This window comes from Staurois parvus, unplaced genomic scaffold (assembly GCF_062004578.1).
Source record: "Staurois parvus isolate SC_StPar_1 unplaced genomic scaffold, SC_StPar_1.0 ptg000500l, whole genome shotgun sequence".
In the NCBI taxonomy this organism is placed as follows: domain Eukaryota; kingdom Metazoa; phylum Chordata; class Amphibia; order Anura; family Ranidae; genus Staurois; species Staurois parvus.
The window spans coordinates 942,826-970,327 of NW_028318296.1; the positions used below are offsets into that span (position 1 = coordinate 942,826).

The following is a 27,502-nucleotide window of genomic DNA, read 5'->3' on the forward strand; positions in this document are numbered from 1 at the left end:
TATAATACATAAGGGGGGATATGATCACCATGTATAATACATAAGGGGGGATATGATCTCCATGTATAATACATAAGGGGGGATATGATCACCATGTATAATACATAAGGGGGGATATGATCACCATGTATAATACATAAGGAGGGATATGATCTCCATGTATAATACATAAGGGGGATATGATCTCCATGTATAATATATAAGGGGGGATATGATCTCCATGTATAATACATAAGGGGGGATATGATCACCATGTATAATACATAAGGGGGGGATATGATCTCCATGTATAATACATAAGGGGGATATGATCTCCATGTATAATATATAAGGGGGAATATGATCTCCATGTATAATACATAAGGGGGATATGATCACCATGTATAATACATAAGGGGGATATGATCTCCATGTATAATACATACGGGGGAATATGATCTCCATGTATAATACATAAGGGGGGATATGATCTCCATGTATAATACATAAGGGGGGATATGATCTCCATGTATAATACATAAGGGGGATATGATCTCCATGTATAATACATAAAGGGGGATATGATCTCCATGTATAATACATAAGGGGGGGATATGATCAACATGTATAATACATAAGGGGGATATGATCACCATGTATAATACATAAGGGGGGATATGATCTCCATGTATAATACATAAGGGGGGGATATGATCTCCATGTATAATACATAAGGGGGGATATGATCTCCATGTATAATACATAAGGGGGGATATGATCTCCATGTATAATACATAAGGGGGGATATGATCTCCATGTATAATACATAAGGGGGGATATGATCACCATGTATAATACATAAGGGGGGATGTGATCTCCATGTATAATACATAAGGGGGGATGTGATATCCATGTATAATACATAAGGGGGGATATGATCTCCATGTATAATACATAGGGGGGGATATGATCTCCATGTATAATACATAAGGGGGGATATGATCTCCATGTATAATACATAAGGGGGATATGATCTCCATGTATAATACATAAGGGGGGATACGATCTCCATGTATAATACATAAGGGGGGGATACGATCTCCATGTATAATACATAAGGGGGGATATGATCTCCATGTATAATACATAAGGAGGGATATGATCTCCATGTATAATACATAGGGGGGGATATGATCTCCATGTATAATACATAAGGGGGGATATAATCTCCATGTATAATACATAAGGGGGATATGATCTCCATGTATAATACATAAGGGGGATATGATCTCCATGTATAATACATAAGAGGGGATATGATCACCATGTATAATACATAAGGGGGGATATGATCTCCATGTATAATATATAAGGGGGGATATGATCACCATGTATAATACATAAGGGGGGATATGATCACCATGTATAATACATAAGGGGGGATATGATCACCATGTATAATACATAAGGGGGGATATGATCACCATGTATAATACATAAGGGGGGATATGATCTCCATGTATAATACATAAGGGGGGATATGATCACCATGTATAATACATAAGGAGGGATATGATCTCCATGTATAATACATAAGGGGGATATGATCTCCATGTATAATACATAAGGGGGGATATGATCACCATGTATAATACATAAGGGGGGATATGATCACCATGTATAATACATAAGGGGGGATATGATCTCCATGTATAATACATAAGGGGGGATATGATCTCCATGTATAATACATCAGTGGTTCATATAGTGAACTCGTTGTAGAGTTATTTATCCTGAGGTCATCACAGAGCACAAGGGGGCACTCTTTACGTCTGGAGGAAAAGAAATTTAATGTTCAAACACGGAAAGGTTTCTTCACAGTAAGAGCTGTGAAAATGTGCAATAGACTCCCTAAAGAGTTGGTTTTGGCCAGCTCAGTGGATTGCTTTAAAAAAGGCCTGGATTCTTTCATAAATACACAGAATATAACTGGATACAGGGGCGGACTGACCATTTGGAAACTCGGCACTGCCCGAGGGCCCGGGGTCAGTAGGGGGCCCCATGAGATGCCCCTGGTACCCTTTTCATAGGCTTTTTTGAGTTTGGGCAAGGACACAGGGGCCCCATGATCCCCTATTGCCCGGGGGCCCCATGAGTTGTCAGTCCGCCCCTGACTGGATACTAATATTTATAGGTATACTTGATCCAGGGAATATCCAATTACCTCTTGGGGGATCAGGAAGGAATTTTTTTCCCTGAAGGAGCAAATTGGATCGTGCTTTGCTGGGTTTTTTTTGCCTTCCTCTGGATCAACCGTGGGTATAGGATTATAACTTTCTTTTTTTTTTTTAATGGTTGAACTGGATGGACTTTTTTTTCAGCCAGCCTAACGATGCAACTATTTACTCTCCACAACATCATCTTTATAGTTTACTGAAAAAAAAGGGTTACATGTTGTGATTTTTATTAAAAAATTATAGTTTTTTTTACTAAAATTTTGCATATCATAAACTGTTGTGCTAACATCGTGTGAAATAAAAGTTGGAACTACAACTATTTTATTTTGTGGGGTGACTGCTACTTTAAGATAATATACTTTGGGGGTTTTAAGTAATCTTCAGGCCTAAAATGATTTTTAAACGTGCAAAAAAAAACACAAAAATGGCTCTGGCGACTAAAGGGTTAAAGCTTTTACTACTCATTAAGAGAAAGTAAATATTGTATATTGTCCATAGTCTGGGAAGAGGTGACCGTTAGGATGATTTGTCTGAATTTTTCACTAGTTTTTCTGTACAAATTGCAATGTAATCATAACAATTTTCATTTTATTGTAATTAATTTTTAAGGAAAATGTCAAGAGAAAAGAAAGGAAAAGAAAGAGAAAAAAACGAGATTTTCTGACTATCAGGTAATGAAGGATTTTTTTTTCTTATGAGCTGGCTTTGCCAATAACCATTATTTATTATTCATTTATATTTCTATAGTGCTTTTCTTCCCGGTGACTTAAAGTGCATTTACCTGCTTTTGGGGCACATGGTGAGGCAGCCATTTTGGACACACTCAGTAGAATATCATACTAGGGCCAATTTTAGAAAGGAACTAAATAATATATCAGCGTGTCTTTGGAGTTTGGGAGGATCTTGGAGCAATTCACACAAGCCCAGGGAGAACATTGAAACTTCATGCAAATTTGAACTCGAAGCATGGACCCCATTGCTGAAAGGCAGAAGTACTAACCACTAGGCCACTGTGTTACCCTTGAACTCTCTGCTGCTCCATAGTGAATGATGTCATAGTGGGTTGGTATTGGTCTGCAAACTGATCACAGTTGCTGATATAGCAAGTTAGTCAAATCAGTGGGTCCAGCTGGTTAATCAGCCAGCTCTGCTGGGAAGCTGATATACCAGTGAACAATTGCAATCCAAATAACAAACAGCCCATTAAAGAGCGCTTGCTATGCTAAAGTAGAGGGTGAGGAATATAGACGATGTGTTTAATTCTTCCATTATTAAAGTGATTCTTCTCTCTCCCTCCCCCCAGCCCCACCTTATACTTACCTGAGCCCCATCTTGATCCAGCGATGTACATGAGAGCTCCCCCAGGTCTCTCTCCTCATTGGCTCACACAGCAGCAGGAGCGAGGCTTTTGCTGCTGTCAATCACAGCCAGTGAGCCAATGAGGAGATAGCAGGGGACGCTCTGTGTGTGAATTGACAATGTTCATTCACAGGAGGAAGGCTCGGGAGCGAGCCTGCTCCATTACCCAAGGATCTGGGCTGCTCCTTGCAAAACCATTGCACAGTGCAGTGAAGTAAAACATGTTTTGTTTTGTTTTTAATTACAACCTTTAGAATCACTTTAAGTTTGTAGTGTTATTGGTCTGTGTAAAGCTGGCCATTGATGGTTCATCTTTTTCTTGTTCAGTCATTGGGCTGAATGAAAAAAAAATGAGGTAGATGGAGGAATCTCTCCACTGGGACATTTTATTATGACAATGGGACTCTCTGCTGCCAGAATACACTAATCAGGAGTTGCAGCCACTCATCAATAAACATTTCTAAATTGTCTGTTCAATAAAAGTCAATCTAACAACTGACTTCTGCCAAACAGGGTGGCCACACATTGATTGAACTATGGCCAGTCTCTGCTAAAACACTCACATTTTAATCTATCTATGGCAAGCTTAAGTCTAACTTTGGTCAAACTTTGATAGCCCATTGAAGCCCATAAAAAAGGGCTGTGGGAGCAGAAGTTTTAACACTTCCCCAGACCCCTGCACAGAGACCACTGCTTCCACTCAGAGAGCAAATTCCCAATCTACAGCATGCTGGCAGGGGGCTGGCTTTTCTACTTAGGGTTTGGCTTCTTTATAAACAAAACAAACTGTAAGGCTTTGCACATGTTTTGCTTTGATACACCTGGATCAGGGGTCTCCAAACTTTCCAAACAAAGGGCCAGTTTACTGTCCTTCAGACTTTAAGGGGGCCAGATTGTTGCCAGCGGGGGTAGAAAAAGTCCCAGTGCCAACATCAGTGAGAGTAAACAAGGTCTCAGGTGTGGTGTTCAGTTGCGTAGTGCCTGTGGTCAGTAGAAGGAGGAGTAGTGCCCCATCATTGCTATCACTGGAAGGAATATTGGCCCATCATTGATGTTAGTGGATGGAATAGGTCCCCCATCATTGATGTTAGTGATAAGAATAGTGTCCCATTGCTGGTATCAGTTGGGGGAATTATGCCCCACTTTTGGTGTCAATGTTAGGAATAGTGCTCCAAGGGCCGGACAAAAGCTAGCAAAAGGCTGCATCCAGCCCTCAGACCGCAGTTTGGAGACCACTGACCTGGGATATAGTTAGCTGAGCATGCACACTAGCATTTTTTTAAAGCCTAGAAGCTATTATGAGCATTTTTTTCTGCTGCTAGAAGCGAATAGTGTTATCCTATGTGCCCATGCACACTATTTTATGCTAGAAGTGTTTATCAAGCCGCAATGTTTTTTGCAGAGTTTTTGGGAGCGTTTTCCCAGAAGAAAAAATGCTGAATGCTCCTAAATGCTCCGAACAGCTTTTTTTGAGTGTTTTTTTGTTCTTCATGTACTGTAAAAATGCTAACAAAACGCTAACACTCCTAAACTCTATTACAAGCTGGCATAAAAACGCTATTATTATCAGTGTTTTTCATCCAGTGTTTTTTTTTTTCAAGCATTTTTTGAGCTTATACAAAATGCGTAGTGTGCATGGAGCCTTAATCTGAAAGTTAAGTTCTGCTTTAAAACAGAACTAAACTCTCCCATCATTTACAGCCAAGGGAGCTGCCATCTAGCCTCTGTCTGATCTGCAATTTCCTTGGTCTCAATATGTGATCAGTTATGACACCAGCCATTTGATGACTTGACAATTTGATTGAGAGCACAAGCAGCTGCAATAGTCATCATTCACAGAATGCCTCAAATATGACTGTTTTGGGAAACAGTTAAATTGATGGGTTTAGCTCCACTTTAAGACCTAACCTAATTCCATGTAACTACATACTGTTTTCCATTTATACTTCTAATGCTAGTTAGCAATTGGAAGAGTCAGGTCAAGTCAGACCTTGTCACATTGGCATTCCTGTCGCAAGTTGGCACTTGGTACAATCACATTGGCATTCCTGTCGCAAGTGGCAGCTCCCTATGTCAGGATTGTTAAGGGACCACTCACTTGCTCTTAGAGCATCACTCCTTCACAGCAAGGCACCACTATCCTATTTAATAATAAGGTGTATTCCATCTCCTGGCTGCTCTATACAATTAAAAAGAAGTTTAAAATTCAGAAAAAGAAAACATTTATACTCACCTAGGTGGATGCAGCATTGGTCCGATGCAACATATTTCCAGTGTGGCTTTTAATACTAAGCAATCAAAGACCGCTTTGCTCTGCCCCTCCAGTACTTACTGGTTACCGGGCTGTGCAGGGGGTGGGAGCGTATGATTTAGGTTCTCAGAGGCATGCTGAGAGACAGAACCAGCTGCTGATCAGGCATCTGGGTGGATCCCGACAATGGCTTTGCGATGTCAGCCAACAGCAGAAAAAGGGTCACAGGAGTGCAGAATGAAGTGTATTCCTGAGATTCACAGGAGAAGTGGGACCAATAGAGCTTTAGTCCTATTTCTTCTTTAACACTTTTATTCCTGCGGGGAAGTACAGCTTTTGCTATACATCTGCTGCTCCGTCAGGAGACTTGTGGCCCTCCTACACTTGAGCTGCAATGCCCACCTTTCCTTTCGCCTGTCCATTCAGAAAACTTTGTATTGGGTATATGGGTTCACAAAATACAAGATGTTTTGTTAATGAATGAGAGGAGAGAAGGGGGCGAAAAACAGCACGGCTTGTGTGTAAGAGAGCCTCAGGGCTGCAGGTGTCCCATCGGAGCAAAAGAAATATAGCAAAAGCTCACAATCTTTAAATAGGTTTAGGCCTAAAAATATCATATGGTGGACTTTGACTGTGCTGAAGACCACAAAGGAGGATAATTTAGAGACTCTAGAAATCAGCACTTTGTTTATATATACCACAAAATGGCACCGGATATTTTAGTTAGGAACTATGGACATTGAATAATTTGATTGTTTATACAAAATGCTTTGACACATATGAAATTGCAATCACTGTATTTTTACCTTATTTATTATATTTGCATTTTGCACATTGTCTATTAAGTAGCACAGTCAAACCCTTTTGATTTGTAGTTCTTCTGCTAACCATCCCTCTGGTTAATTATACTGTTCAGGGACAACACTCAAGTTGGCCCTCGAGCCATATCGGGAATCACATGTTTACAAGATTATGAGAGGCCTTCCCTTTTTCAGTGGTTCTAGGCCCAGTCTGGAGGGGTCCTGCCAAACACCCGAGGCACACGAGATATGGTGACCTAGAATTACTAGACCATCCTACGCTAGACAACCACTAGACTACAACTGGCTCTAATGTCCACACTCCTTAGATATTATATATCTTATTATATATATGAGTGGCACAGTGGCTTAGTGGTTTGCATTTCTGCCTTGCAGTAATTGGGTCATGGGTTCAATTCCCAACCATGGCACCTTCTGCATGGAGTTTGCATGTTCTCCCTGTGTTCACATGGGTTTCCTCCCACACTCCAAAGACATGCTGATAGGTTAATTGGCTCCTGTCTAAAATTGTCCTAGTTTCATCCTGTCCATGCAGGATCTCCTGCATGGTAGGGGTTGGGGAAAGACCTGGCAACCTACCCTGTAAAATAATTGCTGAGAGAATTCTTGTAAAAAGTTGCTTACGAGTGACGGTTCATGCAATCGCCAAGGGTCAGATATGACTGAAGGGAAAGATAGATAGATCTTATTATACTAACTCTTAAACCAGTCATAGACAGACCGAAATTCGGCCTGTTCAGCAGGAATTGGCTGAATTTCAATCCATGTATGGGCACGCTGTTTGTACTGAAGTCAATATATCAATCAACTTCCGTACAACCAACCTGTTAGTTTTTTTTTCATAGATCATTGCTGGCAGCTATAGCCACCAGCAGTGATCATTGTATTCTGCCAATGGGGAAGACACCCCACAGGTAGAACACAATAGCGATGTGCAGTCCAGCACTTATGGCAGCACTCGAAACTGTTACCCTTAATGCTGCATGAAGATTCTCCTTAAGTAAGACTTGGCTTACTTGTGCTGATAGTTCTTACTGAACCCATCAAAGAGGCATTGTTGGCTTAAAATGTTTATGGACCTATTCTTGCATTATTTAACACATTAATAAACAGCCAATGGTTTACATTAGAGTTCAAATATTACTTATCCCATTGTTGGATGTTACAGGGGAAACATTATGGTACAAACCAGTTCTGAGCACACATTGTAGTAGTTCTCCACATGATTCCCATGTAAGGGCCTGTCTTTACTCAGCTTTTCCCCAAAGAGTAGAGATTAAACTGGCTTTCCATGCCCTACATCTTTCTCTTGTTGACTGACTCCATGGCAGCATACATTCAGGTAGCTCCACCTCCCTCCTACCCCATAGGACCCAACTCCCAAAAGGTTTGACGCTGAACCAGAGACAGTGTGTTCCTTTTTTGTCCTCCTCATAGTACCTATTAAGATGGCATTCTCAAGCCTTCATTGGTTTACTGATGGATGTCAGCTCCTGGATCTCTGTCAGGGTTGTGAGTGGAGACTGTTCTCAGCTGTCAGCTACAGAAACTGGTACCATCCTGTCTGTTGTATTCATGGAACACAGACGATCAGGATCACCATTCCAGTTACTGGACTGGTGGTACCAAGGTGACACTGTTGTCCCAGCTATCAGAGGGATGGTGTTAAGATGAGTCTGGACTCTTAGGAAAACAGTGGGGTGGTATTCATGGCACACATGTGTTGAGCATATCTGAGAGCATTCCCAGCCATTGGCAGGGCTATGTTTGGCCAATGCCCAGCTAAGAGCGGGTGGTCCAGCATGTACATTGATCTTCCTGCAGAAGAGGTCTAGATTGCATAAGTATGCATGGCTTGAGGTCAGCACAAGGCCCTTGATCAGATGCTGTGCAGGCTTTTAAGGGGTGACTCAAAAGGGTTTAAGTGGCCATAAGAAAAAAAATAAACAAAAATATATGGAGAGGATTATCTTTGCCTGGGTGATCTATGTACATTGCAGCAATTCAACAGTTTAAGTTTGGTACAGTTTGCTACCTTTTCTTTTTCTGTCCTGAACAGATAACTGTTCCAGTATGGCCTGCTTTCTGTATGGCAGGATTTGGTTCATTATACCTGGTGTAATCATAGTGCTTTGATGTGGGATCCTGTAGTGTGGGCATCTATCTAGCAGTGATTAACCCTTTAGGGTTTTTTTTTTCATCTAGCAAACAGAAACAACTCTTTTGTTGTCCTTTATGACAGCTAAGGAAACTTCAGCAGCTGCAGTTTGAATTGGGAAGGTGATTTTTAAATTACAACATGGCTTGTACATAATTACAGCAATTGTACATATTTTCTCTTAACAATGTGGAGTTCCCCTGCAGAATTGCACAGTATCCCTGTTTGACAGGGATTTGTTTATTTTGCTGTGACAGGTCCATGTGCAACCAGCAATCTAATCCCTCTATGCAGTGACTGCTCTGTGCATGTTAGCACCTAGAGAGGGGTAGTGTCTTCCTTTAAGGTACCTTTACCTGGATTGTCAGTCCTTCTGAGGGGCTTTTAAAGCGGTACAATCCTTGTCTTATTTTATTTCATACTGTCAGTTGTCTGCTTACTGTTTAGAACCAACTGTCACTTCATCCTTGTAGTCAGTCATCACCAAGAATGTAAGGGACAATTTGTGAGGTAAGCTGACTAATGGGCACTTGCCATTAAGTCCCTTCAGATCTGCATGCATCATGCACACCCTAAACTGGGCTTTTGGTGCTCATGCCTTGGCAGCCAAAACCCTGTACGAATTCTTGCTTTGTTCAAGCATCCAGGAAGGAAATTTACAAATACAAACAGGTTGTCACAGGTAGCCAAGACATGCTAAAGGAGTTTGTTACAAGATTCCCTATGCAAGGATTGCCTGCTCTGAAAATGTCCTGCTTTTTTCTTTCCAAGGGTGTGTTCAAATTTTTCCCTATGATGTCTAAGCTAGAAGCACATTCTAGAAGAGTGGTGCAAATTTGAACTGGCCAGAGCAGCAGAGTTCCTTAGTGGTCAGCACTTCTACCTTGCAGCACTGGGTTCCTCAGTTGGAAACCCAACCAGGAAACTTCTACCTGCACTGCAGGATATCAGACTACACACTTATGACAATTAGGTTTTCCAGCTTAAGGAGACACCTATCTGGCCTTCATGAGATTAGCCAGATGCATGGAGTTGATATTCGGAGATGTTGTGTCCTTTAGGGACATACTCAATCATTGAGGGTGCAGAGTCTTCTAGTGGTAACATCAGAAGGTATCTATGTCTGCAATTGCAGCTTATGAACCTCTATGCCAGTGGGTTCTTTTTCCCATGGTTTTTCCTTATTACTTGTCTTTACCCTTGCCTCTCATCCAATGCAATGGAAGTTGGGATGGAAAATATTAATTCTACCCTAAAGAATAATTCTGACAATTGAGAAATCTTGTCTGCTCTGTGAGAGCTGGAACTGTACTCTTCAAAGGCAAGCTTCAACTGACAGCAAAGAACTGGGAATGTGTTTAGCCTGGCCTCCTGCCTCAGAGTAAATGTCTGTGCAGTGAAAGAAGACTGCAGTTCAAGAGTCGCTGTCTAGTTAACCCCAAAGAGGTTTGTTTCTGCAGTTTTTGCTTGAAGTCCAGAAAGAATTAAAAAGAGAAAGCAAGTACTCAATGAGGAAGTCAACAAAGAGCTCCAACTCATTAAGATAGGATACTTCCTGTTCTTTTCAGATTGTGCCACGCATACATATATTATGGGTTGCTGCCCTTCTGATAGGAGGGTACAGCTTTGGTCTCGGCCGCTTGGATCTTCATGTTTGGAAAATCAGTCACCTTCAAGTCTCTGATTGTGACAGAAGAAATCTCCTGCTCTGGCATCAATAGACAAATTCTGCTGACCAATGTCAACTTTTACTTTCTCAGGGGAAGGCAATTTCAATCCCAGCAGATGAGATTTTAAAACCAGTACTATTGTTGCTCAGAAGGATGCCTATTTACACCTTCCCAGAGCTGTCTCTTTTCTGACGTACCTCTGTTTCTACATGGGTCAAAACATTACACAGCTTACATGTTTGCTGGTTGGATTTTCAATCCACGCCTTCTCAAGACTGAGATCTTTTTCAAGAATACAGAGGGGATTCACAAAATTCTGCAAGAGGTTGGCTGGCTAGTGCTTCAAAAAGGGCCATCTGAGAACCTCATTCCTCAATTCAGAATACACTGTTTTTGCCACTAGAGCATACTGGTGGTAGGGCACTGGGTTATCCTGGCTTTCTTCTCTTCATCTGTTAATGTCTGATGAGGATGATTGGTACTATGGTGTCTTCCAACCCTATATTAATGTGGGCTCAGTTGAGGAGTCTTTCTGTCCAGAAGGTTTTTTATCCAACATGCAAACTATTCATATCTCACAAACAAGCAGTGCCTTGAGTGCTGGCACTGTAATAAATCTTCTGTGCTGCAGAACTATGGCCAGTGGAACTCCCCTTTTTGAACATTCTGATATTCTGGCCAGCCCTTTTATGCTCTCTTTGCCTTTTGTCACATAACAGTAGGCTCTTTAGTCTCCATTGCGGCTGAACAACATGACAATGGTGTTTTACATCAAGAGGCAAGTCATAACCTGCAGGGTCAGTCTACTGAGAGAGGTAGAGATGATTGTGACCTGGGTAGAGAAGAATCTCTCTACCATTTCAGTGAGTCTACATTCATAACTTATGGGAGGAATCTTATATTGTGGTCCAGTTGGTTCCTACATCCAGATTCCTCCAAGTTGATTTAATCTCTGGACAAATTTCCAGAGTTAGATATGTTAGCATCTCCTTACTATTACAAGCTGGAAAGTCTTTTCCCAAGCAGCTTGGGCCAGCAAGCCCTGGGAGAGGATGCTGTGACATACCAGGAAACGTTTCACAAGTCATATGCTTTTCATCCAATCTAATCCAAATACAGTTTTTTAGGTCTATTGCTAAATAAAATGGCAATCATTGCAGTAATTCCCCTATAGACAAACAGGCCTTGGTTCCTGGTTTTGGTACAGGGTTATTGGAACCCAGTCCTTTCTTTTCAGATTAGATCTTCTTTCGCAGGATGCAATGCTCCATCCCTTTTCCAGTTTTTCATCCTGAGAGGAAGAGACTAAGCAGCCTTGGATGTTGTTCTCTAAGCTAACATCTAAAAATCCTACAATAGGATTTGAATAAAGTTTGTTCAATTCGGACTGCATTGTTTGCTTTTGCTTTAGTCCTCAAGTCAGGTACATTCTGGACTTATCTTCTGCTCTCCTAAAAGGCAAATCTCTGCACTCCCTGTCATATCCAATGTCTCATGGGTGAACTATTCCTTACTCACCCAATACCTTGATGGGTTGCTGCATCTCAGACTCGAGAGGGAGCCAAGACTCTATGGGATTTACTACTTGTTTTGGGCTTCCTTGCCAGCTCCAGATAAGATCTCTTTTCAGTCCAGCTGTACTACAGACTGAGCCATAAAGACAGCCTCTCTGAGGTCTATCACATCAGCCAATATATTTGCTAATATTAGGACTTAAGGCTAGGAGGAATCCTTTGGTGGCTGGCAGCTCCAAGTGGGTTCACATTCAGTCCAGTTGGAGTAAGGATTGATCCATGAAGCCTCAAAGGACTACATCCTCAGCCAGAAAATTTGCTAGGATCTGGGCATTTAGGACCTTTTAGTGGATCACTGCTCCAGATGGGATTTCCTTTAGTCCAGATTGGAGTAAAGGCTCAGTGATGAAGGCAGCCTCTCTAATGGCTTTTTCCTCAGTTAGGAGGTTTGCCAGGATCTGGGCATTTAGGACCTTTTAGTGGTTCACTGCTCTAGATGGGATCTCCTTCAGTCCAGCTTGGAGTAAAGGCTCAGTGATGAAGGCAGCCGCTCTAAGGGCTTTTTCCTCAGTCAGGAGGTTTGCCAGGATCTGGGCCTTAGGCTATAAGGGATCCTTTTAGGCATTTTGCCTAGTACTGGTAGTGTTTTTACCCATTCTGAGCTGCAGTCCGAGGTGGCTTTGGCATCCTATGAAAACAAAAGATTTGTTTTCCCCCTATGCAGGACCACTAAGGATACCTGGTTTCATGCCCTGACACATTTGAAAAATGCTCACAAGCTACAGCTTTGCTTAGAGTTTTAAAACATCTTTTTGTCACTCTCTCTAGCAAATCCAGTAGGATGGAGATATCACACCCTTTCGCTGGATGGGTCATTCCAGCTTACCAACTGGCTTAAAGGGCTTAAGGCTTGGTTCTTATGGAAACAATGACAACACAGTCAACCAGGAGTGTGTAGACTGTGTGGGCTCCCTTTAAGAGGACACCAGACGTAATTGTAAGGGGATGATATGGTCTTCCACTTAGGCTGTTCTGGCTCACTGTGGTGTGAAGCTAGCTTCCTTATACTGTTCATTTTTAGCAGTAAGGATACTGTTGGCTAAGTGATATGATTGAAACATTACTTTTTTGGCATCCCTCCCTTGTTCTTTTGGCTAATTCCCGAACATGTGCTGCAATGAAGTCAGTCAGGAAAATGAAAAATATCCAGTCAAATACTTACCGTTATTTTTCTTTCCTGATGAACTCCATGGCAGCATGGGTACCCTCTCAGTGTCATGAGTAGGCTAGTTATGGAACCCGGTCTCTGGCTCAGCCTCAAAAGTTATGTGAGTTGGGCTCTATAGGGTAGGACCAGAGGCGGAACTACCCAGATGTATGCTGCCATAGAGGTCATCAGGAAAGGAAAATTACGTAAGTATTTTTATAGGAAATTATCTAGTTTTTGAACTCTCTTCTTTGCTCCTGAACCTTAGCCAATCCTCCCTTAAAATACCTTGCTCCTACCTCACATGGGTAACAAGAGCCAAACCAATAAAAATAAAAGCCATAACAGGAGTCTCCACCTTGCTACACCCATATGCATCCCTGCCAACCCAGATTGTGCAGGCATGGTCCAATATTGTCACTAACTGACTAGGAAAGCTGGTTAAGAGCAGTGCTGTGCAGCTGAAACAAGTAGTTGTAGACAGGAAGTAGCTGAAAGAGTCTGGGGTGCAAAAAAGGGTTAAAGCAGTATTTTATTAAAAAAAAAAAAAGAGAAACTGGCAGTTGTTTATAATAATACATGTGTTTTAGAAAACTAAATTTCAGTTATGTAGGGTTTACATCTACCTAAAACCAATGTTTTTTTCTCTTACAGAATTCTGCAATGCCTTTCATCCCATAGTATGATTTTGAGTGCATCTTTTGCAGAACCATAATCAACGCTTTTTATGATTTAAGTAATTACACCAAGTTGGAAACATAATGTAAAATAAGTCAGGTGACTGAAATAGGTTGGTTTGCAAAACAGATGTTTTCTGTCAACAGCTTCAGAACAGCAATACTCAACACTTCAGAGCATTTTTGGCTGCTGGCAGGAAAAATGTTATCTGGAGTGTTTTCTACAACATCCAGTCTACATATAGAGCTGTTTTCTAGAGTATCATTTCACAGAAAATACTAAGCAACACAAACACTCCATACACCTGAGTGAAAGAACCCTGAGAGTTTTCTTTTAACAATGTACATCAGTTTTTGGTGTTGGAAGTCCAAAGCCAACAAATTGCAATACAAATGAAAAAACACATGAAGGAGAGCCCAGTCACTTGACTGACTTCTCTCCAATCACACTCGAGTACGTAATGAATTAATCCAAAATTCTAGCCAAATATTGCAATGGACTAGGTGAGAATAAATACTAACATCAAGTTATTGCTGTCTTTGACCTCATTTGGGAAAATTTAATTTACACTTCTTGTCTCTATGACCGCTGGAAAAGAATTTAAAGGAATGGCTGTCACTGGCACAAGAAGATGCAGACTGTCATGGTAACCTGACAAAGGATCTAACCCTTCCCAAATTTACAGAATAAAAGTGTTTTGTTGCAACCAGTGTCTTTACTAGAGGGACTGTTCATCACGTGTTGCTCCAATTTCTGTTTGTCTCTGCCACCCATAGGTACAGGCCTGTTTTACTTAATGATAAATCCAGCTTTGAGTATATGAATAGATAATCACCATTATAATGACTATTTTATTCTACTATAACTACAATTTATAGTCTAATCATAATATCTAATCTAATCATAATATACAGTATAATCATTATTATCATATTTTAGAAAACTTACTTTTCTAAAATATATATTAAAATTATAGTATAAGACTTTAGTAAAATATAGTACAAGATTATAGCATAAACTATACAAATGTACATTTAAAGTGACTCTATCATAGGAAATGCGTGGGGGTTGCCACAACTCCCATTTCAAGCAGTTCATTTTAATGTCAACATTTGTATTAAAAAATAAGATTGTATAAGTAATGAATATAATGAAGTGCTGAAAATATAGAAGCCTTGGTTTCCAAAATCCTCCAGCATGCTGGTAACCATCTTTAGCTGCTATATTATCCATTCACATGCACAGTCATAAGATGGAGAATTGCTTGAGGTAAGAGTAGGTTAGGTAAGATCATTCATTGTTAAAATGAGAAAGATTTCTGAGATTTAGAATGGATAAATGTCAGCCTTCCAAGTATGTTATGTTTATTTCTTTATTATTAATGTTATACTCTTTAGAATGTACTGTATACCTTTATATATCAATGAATATACATCAAGATAGAATAAAGATGATTTGAAAAAGAAAATGTGTGCTCTGCTACTAAATATACAAAGACTTCTTCAAAATACAGTGGAAACTTCTTACTAAGACAGAATTATCAAACTCAGACAGTGGACTTCATAAAGAGTGTCATACACATTTTACAATTCCATTGCTCCTCCATGTGAAAAATATTGATGCAGGCAAAATATTCATGCACCTGTTGGTTACAGGTAACAATTCAGCAGTTTGTAATATGCTGTCTTCTGCTGGCCATCTCATTGGGGCCCAACTTATGGACGAGTGCTCAGGATAATATTCCTTTAAGCACTGATAAAGGCACTGGTTCTGGTCTCTTTAAGCATTTAGAATGGCACTGGCTCTGTGTTACTTGTAGACAACACTATTCCCTGGGTCAAAGCGTAGTGTGGTTTTGGCTAGCGACCTCTCACCAACTCCTTTGTTAGCAGGTGATCTTTCTCTATTCACTGTTGGCAGCACAGCCAGTCGATGTCCAGAGTGTCATCCCCTCAATCAGCTGCTGGCTCCTCCAGCATCTCTAGTGCTCTCCAATAACCCAGAATATCTGTCACTGCCCCCCCCTCTCTCTCTCTCTCTCTCTCTCTCTCTCTCTCTCTCAGGCACAGTGGTTAGCGGCCTGCTAGCAGCCTGATGTGCATCCAGTCCCTTTTAACAACTTCCACACTTTTCCTAAGCCTTGAAAAAGCAAGAGGAAACCACCTCTCTTCTTAGCCCCAGTACGTTATGGGATCTGTAGTTTCCTCTTTCCAACCTATCAAGCTAGCTTAGTCTGTGTAAGACTACATGTCCCAAAAGCCTTGCAGTCCACACCCTATGTGCAGCCCGAGTGATTAGATAGCAGGCTCATCACTGGCTGTACAGTTCCACAAATATATTCTCTTTCCACAGCTGCGTCTGTGTAAAAGTCTCCTTTGAACAGAAGCAAGGGCGGCAGCAGACACAGTAAACCTGCAGTATCTCCTCTTCCTGTCAGCTGCTGACCCAGGCCACATTAGTAAGTGTCAGTTCAGACTGAAATACGGTGCTGGAAACAAGCGTTGTGTGCGTAATTCACCCCGCGTTCAAAATGTACGGGGGTTATTTACTAAAACTTCATGGTGCAAAATCAGGTACAACTCTGCATAGAAACCAATCAGCTTCCAGTTTGTATTACCAAAGATTAATTGAACAAGCTGAAGTTAGAAGCTGATTGGCTACCATGCACAACTGCACCAGATGATGCGTGCTCCAGTTTTAGTAAATCAACCCCAGTGCATGTACAAAACTCAGATAGCAAACACAGTGCGTTTGCCTGCACCAGATCACATGGTACCAAAGTATAATGCAATCTAGTTGCATTGTATTTTTAAAAGTAGAGCATGCACTACTTGTGGTGTAATGCAGTGTGAATTCAACTTATTCAAATGAATGGACGAAAAACGCACTGCATTCAAGTTGCACAGGAATCACACAGGAACGATTTCTGGTGTGAATCGGCCCAACCTCGTCTGGAATATGCAGTTCAATTTTGGATACCTGTTTACAAAAAGGATATGGGAGAACTGGAGAAAGTGCAGAGAGCAACATAAATGGTAAGAGCTGAATTTATTCTCTTTTTTCAGAAGACAAGAATAAGAGAGGATTTGATTTAATTTCAGGTCATTACAAAAAACTAGAGGGCGCTCGTTACATCTGCAGATAAAGAGATTTAACCTTCATGTACAGAAAGGCTTCATCTCAGTAAGAGCTGTGAAAATGTGGAGTAGACTCCCTCAAGAACTAGTTCTGGCCAGAAAAGACCTGGATGCATTTTTTTTTTTTAATAACAATCAGGAGTGCTTTACTAAAGAAAGGCATTGAACATAACATCAAAACAGAAAAACAACAGTTGACACGGCAGAGCATAGAAGGTTAAAGGGTTACACAATGTATCCAAAAACATCCAGTGTCACCACATAAAATACATGCAGAATGTAATACACTAGTCATGGGCTCGACCACAACATTCTTAATATGAAGATCAGTTCTAACTCCTCAGGGAGGGGGAATTTGTCAGGTGGAAGAAGAAGGAGGGGGGGGGGGGGAGGAGAACACAGGCATGGAGTGGGGGAATACCTAGAAAATATCTGTGAAATTTAAGGAGTACACACACACCATCCAACTTACATACGATTGGGACACCCACGGCTGGCATACTTTATCATATTTCCATTGGCAGCCTCAACTAATATATGTGAGCTCGTAGAGGGGCAGAGCAGTGTTGATCATGGTTTCCCAGGAGGACATGTCTGGGCATGCAGTGGATGTCCATTTACAAGGGATTTTCTTCTTAGCATAGAATAAAAGGTAAGAAATCAATAATTTACTATGCTGGGGATGCTGATCGTAACCATGCATCCCTTAGAGGTCCAACTCTGGCTATATGTTTAGCACTTCCACCTGGCAGTGCTAGGGTCGTTGGTTCAAATCCCAACCACAGCACCACCTGGCTGGAGTTTGCATGTTCTCCCTTTGCCTGCGTGGGTTTCCTCCGGGTACTCCAGTTTCCTCCCACACTCCAAAGACATGCTGGTAGGTTAATTGGCTCCTGTCTAAATTGTCCCTAGTATGTGTATGTATGAATGTGAGTCAAGGACCTTAGATTGTACACCCCTTGAGGGTTAGGGACTGATGTGAATGTACAATATATATGTGTAAAGCGCTGCGTAAATTGACGGCGCTATACAAGTACCTGAAATATATATATAAGTACCTGAAATAAACTCTGAAGTTTTATGTGAGTTTGTTTTATCCATCTATCTTTTCATCATTAAAACGGATTACACTATGGAGTGTTCCGTTCTCAAAACACTGACTATGTGTGGCTCTAAACGGACAGCTAAACCCTTGTCAGAATCTCCAGCAAACAGAAGCCCACTGCTTGTGTTGTCTACCAAAGAATCCAACTTTATTTTATAGGTGAAACTGAAACACAATACAATAACAGCATATCAGTATACATAGAATAACTAGTGTAACATAAATGACAGATAACACAGAAGAAAGGCACTTACAGGTGATGATGTCTCAAGCCCCTTGGGAGAGAAGCAAGCACACTGCATCCCCAGTGAATAGAAGTCTAAAATGGCTGACGAGCTTCCTAAACCAAGAGTCATTTCCTGTCTGAGAGCTTACATATCCAGAGGAGAACTGCCATACATGTCTGCCACTAGATGGCAGTGGTACACTACATGTCCCATATAAGTAACTATAATTCAATTAGCCTGTGAAGGCAACACACTCCCTGCCTGATATAATATATTATATCACTACCCATGCATATCTACTGTACAGGGAAAACACATAAGAAAATACATTCTGGCCTAGATTGGTAACATAAACTAAAACATGAGTCCACAACATATCAGGGTCTTTTGGCTATGGTACTTCAAGCTTATGGCCCACATGAAGAAATAGTTTAGTCCATAAACCCATCTTCGGATTGGAGTAGCCGCCCAAGGCCAAACTATCTCCAACCCCAATTGTAATCCACAGGATGGAATTTAACTCAATGGCGAATATCTCGCCTGAACGCTATCAGTGAGGAGCTCTCTGCTTCGTATTGTGCCAACTACACAACAGAAATGCTATTCAAAGGAGAACAATGACATCTGAAACTGGTCTAGTATACACTTTAGCAGTCCCTTGTTTCGTCACTTTGACTTCAACCTTTCTGACATTACCATCTTTACTTGGCAATGTATTTGTGACAATTCCCACAGGTCAGTTGTTTCTGCTTTCTTGACTATCTTTCAATAAAATAACATTTCCATCTTTGACGTTGGGACTGGTCTCAGTCCATTTCTTGCGACTTTGTAAGGTACACAGGTATTCTTACCCACTTGAGGAATGATGACAGGATGCTTCTCCTCATCTGACAGCGTGGCAAAGGATAAACGGCCACCTACTCTCAATAGTCCATCTTGATCTACAAAGGGACTCAGTTTTGTAAGACGGCTCTGTTTTGGAAGTGTCCTTTGTTGTTCAATACAGTCATATTCTTGTCTGAAACATGCGTGTTGTACAGAAGAAATTATAACTGTTTTGGCCTGTGAAAGGTCTTCTAAACTGACTCTTTCATGGAAAACTCCCCAGCTTCCGGGTTGATCATCATTGATTTTCTTCTGGAAGCTTTTGGCAACATGAATTAATTTTGCTATAACCCTGCTTAGTCTCTTCCAGTTGGAAAATCTTTCGAAACAATGCGGCCGTAGTCTGGTGTCAAAGGCTTTAGTACTGAAGTTTACTACTTCTGACCTAATTTCAGGATCAGCTTCAGGATCCACTAAAGGATAAACATTGTTGTAATCAGGAGTATCTACAGCTGTCTGATACAGAAAAGGTGGACCTGAGAACCATATAGAGTTCTGAAGGCAAGCTATCTGTGTAGGCCTGGTAGCATAATCTGCAGGATTTTGTTCTGAGGGTACGTAGAACCACTGCTCTGGACAGGTTGTTTGTCTGATCCTATTCACCCGATTGGAGACATACAAGAAGAATCTCTTTGTAGTGTTGCAGATATAGCCTAAAACTGTTTTACTGTCTGTAAAGAATTTCACAGCATCTAGGCTCAGGTCTATCTCGTCTCTCACTAGCTCATACAGTTCAACCGCCAGTACAGCTGCACATAACTCTAGGCGTGGAATTGTATGTGCTGGCCTAGGGCTCAGTTTGGATTTTCCCATTACGAATCCAACATGACAGACATTTCCTGCATCACTTACCTTCAAGTAAGCGACTGTACCTATTGCTATAACAGAGACATCTGAAAAGATGTACAGTTCTCTCTTGCAGGCCTGTGACAATGAAACAGGAACATAACATCTGGAAATTTGAAGACATTGTAAAGCTTGTAAAGACTCTGTCCATTGGACCCACTCATGGAGTCTTTCTTGTGGAAGTAAGGCATCCCATTCACTTTCTCCACTTGACATTTCACGAACTAAGGCCTTACCTTTTATGGTGACTGGTGCTACAAACCCGAGAGGATCATAGAGACTGTTCACAGTGGATAGGATCCCTCTTCTTGTGAATGGCTTTTCTGCTAAAGAAACCTGAAACACAAAGCAGTCTTTATCTAGATCCCAGCTTAGGCCGAAACTCATCTGTAAAGGAAGAGTGTCTGTTCCCAGGCACAGGTCTTTGAGATCTTTAGCTCTATCTTCTGCGGTGAAAGCTTCCATGACTTGTTTGCTGTTAGAGGCAATCTTATGTAGCCGCAGATTAGACTCCGCCAGCATCTGTTTTGCTTTGTTGAGAATGTCGACTGCTCCTTCAGGTGTGTTAGCTGAAGCAAGTCCATCGTCTACATAGAAATGTCTCATCACAAAGCGTTTGGCATCTTGACCATAACATTCTGCACCTTTGTGGGCAGCTTTGCGCATGCAGTATATGGCAACAGCAGGAGACGGGCTGTTACCAAAAACATGTACTCTCATTCTGTACTCTGTCACCTCTTTAGCTATGTCATTATCCTTGTACCACAGGAAACGCAGGTAGTCACGATGGTCCTCTCTCACTAGGAAACAATAAAACATCTGTTGCACATCACCTGTGAAAGCAATATGCTCTTTCCTGAAGCGTAAGAGGACACCCAGAAGTGTGTTATTCAGATCTGGGCCACTCAGTAGTACATCATTCAATGAAATACCTCCATGTTGAGCACTGGAATCGAACACAACTCTTATTTGGTCTGGCTTGTGTGGATGGTAAACGCCAAACATTGGCAGATACCAGTGTTCTTTACCTTTATCCAGTGACGGTGCTACTTCAGCATGATTATTATCAAGCATCCTTTTGATGAATTCTGTAAAGTCTTTTTTCACTTCAGGCTTTCTTTGCAAGGTTTTACATAGTGTGTTCAGGCGCTTCATGGCCTGCTCTCTGTTACTGGGTAAGTAACACCTTGGTGTGCGAAAGGGTAAGGGAGCTACCCAATTGTTGTTTTCATCTTGGAAAGTCTTTTTATCCATGATATGGAGAAAAGCTCGATCATCTATAGACATTGCTTGTTTGTCGTCATCTTTTGTTCTCTGGAATACTGAGTTCCCTAAAGTGTCAGACTCCATGCCACTACTAATGTCTCTATTGTAACTAGAAGGAAAGTCACAGTATGGTTTTGGGATGTTAAGGGTTTCTTTCACAACAAAGCTGTTTTGGCATGGAATTAGAAGGGATGTGCGTCCATTCAGTAGCACAGATGTCTTTGACGTATTGACACTGTCAGGCCGATGTACTGCTCCTAGACAAACTTCTCCTACTATGACCCACCCTAGGTCAAGTCTTTGGGCATAGGGGGCATTAAAGGGCCCATTAATTTGTTGGCGTACCTTATGTACTTGTAGAATGTCTCTCCCAAGAAGTAGAAGAATAGAGGCATCTGTCTGGATAGCTGGAATAAGGTGAGATATTGAATTGAGATGAGGATGATGACGGGCTACTTCTGGTGAAGGGATCTCTGTTTTATCATCCGGTATCATATCACACTCTATCAAAATGGGAAGTGAGAGATGGACTCTCTTGTCAAGAGACTCGATAGTAAAGTCAGTAGCTCTTCTTCCTGAAGTTTCTATCATTCCTGCACATGTCTTTAGGGTGTATGGGATAGCACTTGATGTAATGTTGAAGGCATCGAAAAAGTCTGACCTTGCCAGTGATCTGTTACTCTGTTCATCCAGAACTACATACATCTTAACTGCCTTCTCCTTTTTCCCTGTGGGGTACACTGTTGCTAGGCAGATCTTGGCACATGAGCGTGGACTTGTACTGTCGCCACAGATTTCAGTGCATTTGGACATTACTGGGGTAGCTGAATTATCCTTTTGCTCCCTGCCCTCATCTTTCTGCTCTTCAGCGACCTCTAGTGGTTGATGCAATGTATCAGGGTGTAAAGCTGTGATGTGTCTGTTACTGCCACATTCTGAGCAATCCGCTTGTATTTTGCAGTCTTTTGCTAGATGCTTAGTGGATCCACAACACTTGAAGCAGATGACGTTTTGTCTAAGAAAGGCTATCCTTTCCTTGATGGGTTTACTTTTGAACCCTTTGCACTTGTTTAGAGGATGGGGCTTTTTATGAAGTGGGCAAAGTCTGTCAGGACCTTCAAAGGTGTTTACCTTGTAGCTGCTTGGACAGCCTGGGTCCTCAGAGGGAACCGTTGTCTTGTGGGCGATCACTGAAGTCCTATTGTAGGATCTAAGTGGCTTTTCTGCCTTTGGCAGTTGACTGCTGGTGATGAAGGAAAAGCTGGGATCACACCAGATCCTTGCTTGCTGCTGTACAAATCTAGAAAACACAAAGAAAGGGGGGAAGGGGACATCATATTCTTCTTTGTATTTGGCTCCAACACTCACCCATTTTTCTTGCAGGTTGTGAGGTAGTTTCTCCACTATTGGCTTAGTACCGCTGGCGGTATCTACATGTGCAAGTCCTCTTAAATAGCCTTCTTCTTTGGCACACTGGACTTCCCAAAGAATATCACCCAGCTCTTGCAGTTTCAAGTTGTCTTTGCTGTTTAGCTTGGGAAAAGACTCAAGTCTTTTCATTAGAGCACCTTCAATTGCCTCTGGTGATCCATATCTTTCCTCTAGCCTTTGCCAGGCCATATCAAGTCCTGCTGGAGGGTTAAATATATGTACCCTGCGCATCCTTCTTGCATGTTCTGCTGACTCCGTCCCAAGCCATTTTATCATCAGGTCCAGCATCTCGGCTGCTGATAAGCCTAAGTCTTTGACTGCATACAGAAAAGAAGACTTCCATGCACAGTAATTCTCAGGGCAGTCATCAAACTTGAGAAAGCCCGAATTAACCATTTCTTTACGGATAAGATATTTAGTGACATCTTGTGTACTCTGGTGTTTGGATTGCTGTACTAAGGATTCATTTTTAATCGCTCTGGTACTGCTGGCCTCATCGGTTTGTTTTCGTACGCTCAGGGGTTCTGCTGGTCTTGGTTTAGATTCAGCTGATTCTGGATTGGTTTGTTTTTGTACACTCAGGGATTCTGCTGGTCTTGGTTTAGATTCAGCTGACTCTAGATTAGGGAACTGTTTTGTTGCATTGCTGCTTGAAAGTTCTTGGACATACTCCCTTGTGCGTTCTACTGAGGAGAGGGGTTTCTCAGGCACATATGGGCCTTCGTGGATAGACCCACTTCCATACCGTTCCATTTCGGCATAAGCTGCGGCCTCTGCTGCAGCGGCGGCGGCTGCACACTGCCGCTGAAGAATATGCAACTTTGCTTCTTGTTCTGATTTTTCTTTTATAATGGCAGCCTCTGCTGCTGCAGCGGCGGCTTCTTTCTCAGCAATTTCCTTCATAACGGTGGCCTCTTTCTCAGCGAATTCTAGCTGAACACGAGCTGCCTCTGCTTTGGCGCGAGCTCTGGCTAAAAGGACACTTGCTGAAGAAATCTGACTGGACCTTGCTGATCTAGACGAGTGTGAGTGTGTATCATAATCTTGCTGGACACTTGGCATGCTCTCCCTGCCTTGATGTGTCCCGGGTGACTGATCTTCAGCCTTATACTGTCTTCCTGATCTTAGACTCATTCTGTCTGTGCAGTGACTCCTATCTCCAGGCTTGTTGCGCTTCACCTTTTCACTGACTGTGCAGTGACTCCTATCTCCAGGCTTGTTGCGCTTCACCTTTTCACTGTTCCGTTCTCAAAACACTGACTATGTGTGGCTCTAAACGGACAGCTAAACCCTTGTCAGAATCTCCAGCAAACAGAAGCCCACTGCTTGTGTTGTCTACCAAAGAATCCAACTTTATTTTATAGGTGAAACTGAAACACAATACAATAACAGCATATCAGTATACATAGAATAACTAGTGTAACATAAATGACAGATAACACAGAAGAAAGGCACTTACAGGTGATGATGTCTCAAGCCCCTTGGGAGAGAAGCAAGCACACTGCATCCCCAGTGAATAGAAGTCTAAAATGGCTGACGAGCTTCCTAAATCAAGAGTCATTTCCTGTCTGAGAGCTTACATATGCAGAGGAGACCTGCCATACATGTCTGCCACTAGATGGCCGTGGTACACTACATGTCCCATATAAGTAACTATAATTCAATTAGCCTGTGAAGGCAACACAATGGAGCATGTGTTTTTATCTTATTCCATGGGGGTCTGAGCCATGATCCATCCTGCCCATTGGTCCTCAAGGAGATTGTTGGAGAAGGCGGATACTGTTTGCTAGGGAATCCTCTCAAGTCATCAGCCTATGAGGTGTGCTGTCTGCTGAGAAGCCCAGTGGTGATATTGATAAGGCTCTGTGGCCCTGTAGGGTCGCAGAGTGGAGGTGAGAGGCCATTGCAGCCAATATTGGATTACATCCATGGCGTGTCAGCTCACACACATTCCTCCTTTTGCATGACCAGGGGAATGTGACACAGATCACTGGACTATCCTGCTGATTGTTTGCAGTGTTGTTTTTTTTTTCCCACATTGAGATATATATATATGTGTGTGTAATCACTGTGGGGGGACTCACTATTTACCTGTTTATGTTCCTCACTATGGACTAAGGGGTCACGAGTTCACTAACCCCTTAGTGATCGGGGGATATCCCCTATCTCAAACCAGTTACTATATATAGGTGTCCGTTTGTGAACCAGTGGTAATAGATCGCTGCTCAGTTCTCCGGCATTCTCGGAGAACACAGTTCTCCTGTGAATGCAGTTTATGAAGCAGTTCTCTGAACGAAGGGAGAACGGTCTCCAAACGCTGGAAAACGGTCTACAAACTCTGAAAAACGGCTCATTTTACTATAATCTCTCGAGATTATAGTAAAAGATCAGTTTACTAAACAGAGGTAAACTATCTCTGCTTAGTTTTCGGTCCCTCTGATTCTCCAGCTCTGGGCTGGAGAATCTGGAGGGAGAACACAGATCTCCAGAGAAGGGCTGACATGATCTCCTGAGTGTCATAAACTGTGAATGACCAGAGAATAGCTGAGATCTGTTGAATCGCAGCTATTCTCTGTGTCATAAAAGGACACCATAGTCCCTAATAGGATTTGGTATGTGTATGTTTTTACTGTGTGGTCATCATATTACTACTTAGGTTTATATGAGCGCTACATCATTTTAATAATTATATGTTCTTTGTTACCTATTGGTGTGGGATTACATGTTAGCTGCTTTTTAGCATTTATATTTTTATTTTTATTTTCCTACATAAGAGCGCAGGAGGATTCTGTATATTATTCTGAAGTTTTAGGGACTGACAGCTGAAGTCTAAGGTTGATAAGATCATAAACTTCTGACCAAACCCCTGAACCCTAGGACATTCCCAAAACATATGAAAATATGAGCCCAGATGAATTTGGCAACGGGCAATTTGGGTCCCTGTCCCAGTACATTTTATGGAGTCTCATAGGGGTATAGTACATGCGATGGAAACATTTAGTCTGAATTAGTTTATCCCTAGAGGAGACCACTAGTTTAGGGCACTATTCAAGACAGTCCTCCCAATCTTCTCTATCCAGGGAAGGAATATCTCCTTACCACAGGTCCCATAACCTGTCAATTTTGGGAGAGTCAGTAATGAGCAAGGTCCTGTATAGAACAGATAATGGTTTATCAAGAGTACCTTGAGATAAAAGATCTTCCACAGGATCTGTCTGGAGAAGGGACCGGGCAGGGAAATGAGATCTGGCAGCATGACGCAGTTGGACGTAATGAAAAAACATCCATCCTGGCAACTGAAATGATTGAGAAAGCTGAGAGAAGGACAGCAAGGTGCCCGCAGACATTATATCACAGAGTCTTCACCTCGTATCTCGTCCATAGCTGGGGGGCAGGAACAGACCAAAAGTGAGGTAGGCTGGGGTTACCCCAGAGAGGCTGAGCAGGGGACCAACCCGGTTCTCATAGAAACTAGCGTCTAGTCACCATGCAGACCCTCAAAGTCGCTCTAGTCGGACCAGGTACATCATCATATGCCATAGCTCCCCTATAGACCAAATTCCAGAGGTCTGCCAAGGAACCCAGACAGGAAGCCTCCATGCAGACTGTGGCATTAGAACGGGTACCCTCAAACCACCAATACACCGTCACCAACACAGCCGCCCAGTAATATACTTGGAAATTGGGTAAGGCTAAGCCTCCCTACTGGGTAGGAAGTTATAGGGTAGACCTGGCCAGGCGGGGGAGGGCGCCATTCCATATTAAGGAGCTCATGCATCTCTCTATATCCTGAAAGAAAGAGGGTGGGACCCATACTGGACAGTTATGGTCATGTAATTAAATTTAGGCAGGATCATATATGTCCCAAGAGATTGAAGGGGAGTTCAGCCTACGAAGTGCATCATTGTTTAAGTATCAATAGGAGGGGAAGAAGGTTGCGTGTAAAATATTGAGATACATCTCTGGTCACTTGAACTCAGAGACAGGTTTAGGAAGAGGCGTCTTATATTGATGTCAGTGCCTTTGCCTGGCATAAAACCAGTTTGGTCCACTTGAATGAGATCAGAAATAACTGCAGACAGCTGAGAGGCAAGTATTTTAGCAAGAACCTTGGCATCTACATTCAATAAAGAGATAGGCCTGTAGGAGGCACACTCTTGAGGGTCCTTACTCGGCTTAGGCATTGGATTGCATTCCTAGATACTAACATTTATAGGTAATAACACCAGAAAGTATTGACCAATAACTGATTGCTTCCTGGAGGATCAGGAAGACTGTTTTTCTTTTTCTGGAACAAATTGGATCATGCTTTATTGGGGTGTCTTCCGCATCAACTGTGGGTATAGGACAGTGTATATGGAGGATTTTTTATTTGCTCATATTTTTCTGTTGGTTGAACAAGATGGACTAGTGTCTTTTTTAACCTGACTAGCTATGTAATTAGCCATTACAGGAAGCAAACACTGAATTTGATATCACCCACAAGGGGGAGTGCATCGTCTGCAGTCAGTTATGGGATTATTCAACTCCACCATACACCAAACAGTTTCCTAACATTATAAATGTAGCAAAACAGGGCAGGAGGAGGAAATAACCAGAGATCTCTGTTGTAACAATAGCAATTGGGCAAGGTTTTCTAACAAACCCCACGCATTGATGCCTGGCCAACATCTTCTACAAGTATAGACATTTGTCAGGTTAAAGCAGAGTTCCACCTGAAAAAAAAAAATA

General features: G+C 41.9%; 1 protein-coding gene across 2 annotated transcripts in view; it reads left to right on the top strand.

Annotated features, from left to right (window-relative positions):
- LOC149452041 (uncharacterized) overlaps positions 1 to 15,342 on the top strand; it is an 860,283-nt gene extending 844,941 nt beyond the window's left edge. For both annotated transcript variants that reach the window (XM_089689852.1, XM_089689853.1), the window contains 2 exons: positions 2,826 to 2,887; positions 13,851 to 15,342. In XM_089689852.1, coding sequence (XP_089545978.1) covers positions 2,826 to 2,887; positions 13,851 to 13,877 — 89 coding nt within the window. In that variant the 3' untranslated portion in view covers positions 13,878 to 15,342. The remainder of the gene's footprint in view (positions 1 to 2,825; positions 2,888 to 13,850) is intronic.
- Positions 15,343 to 27,502: the final 12,160 nt, after the last annotated feature.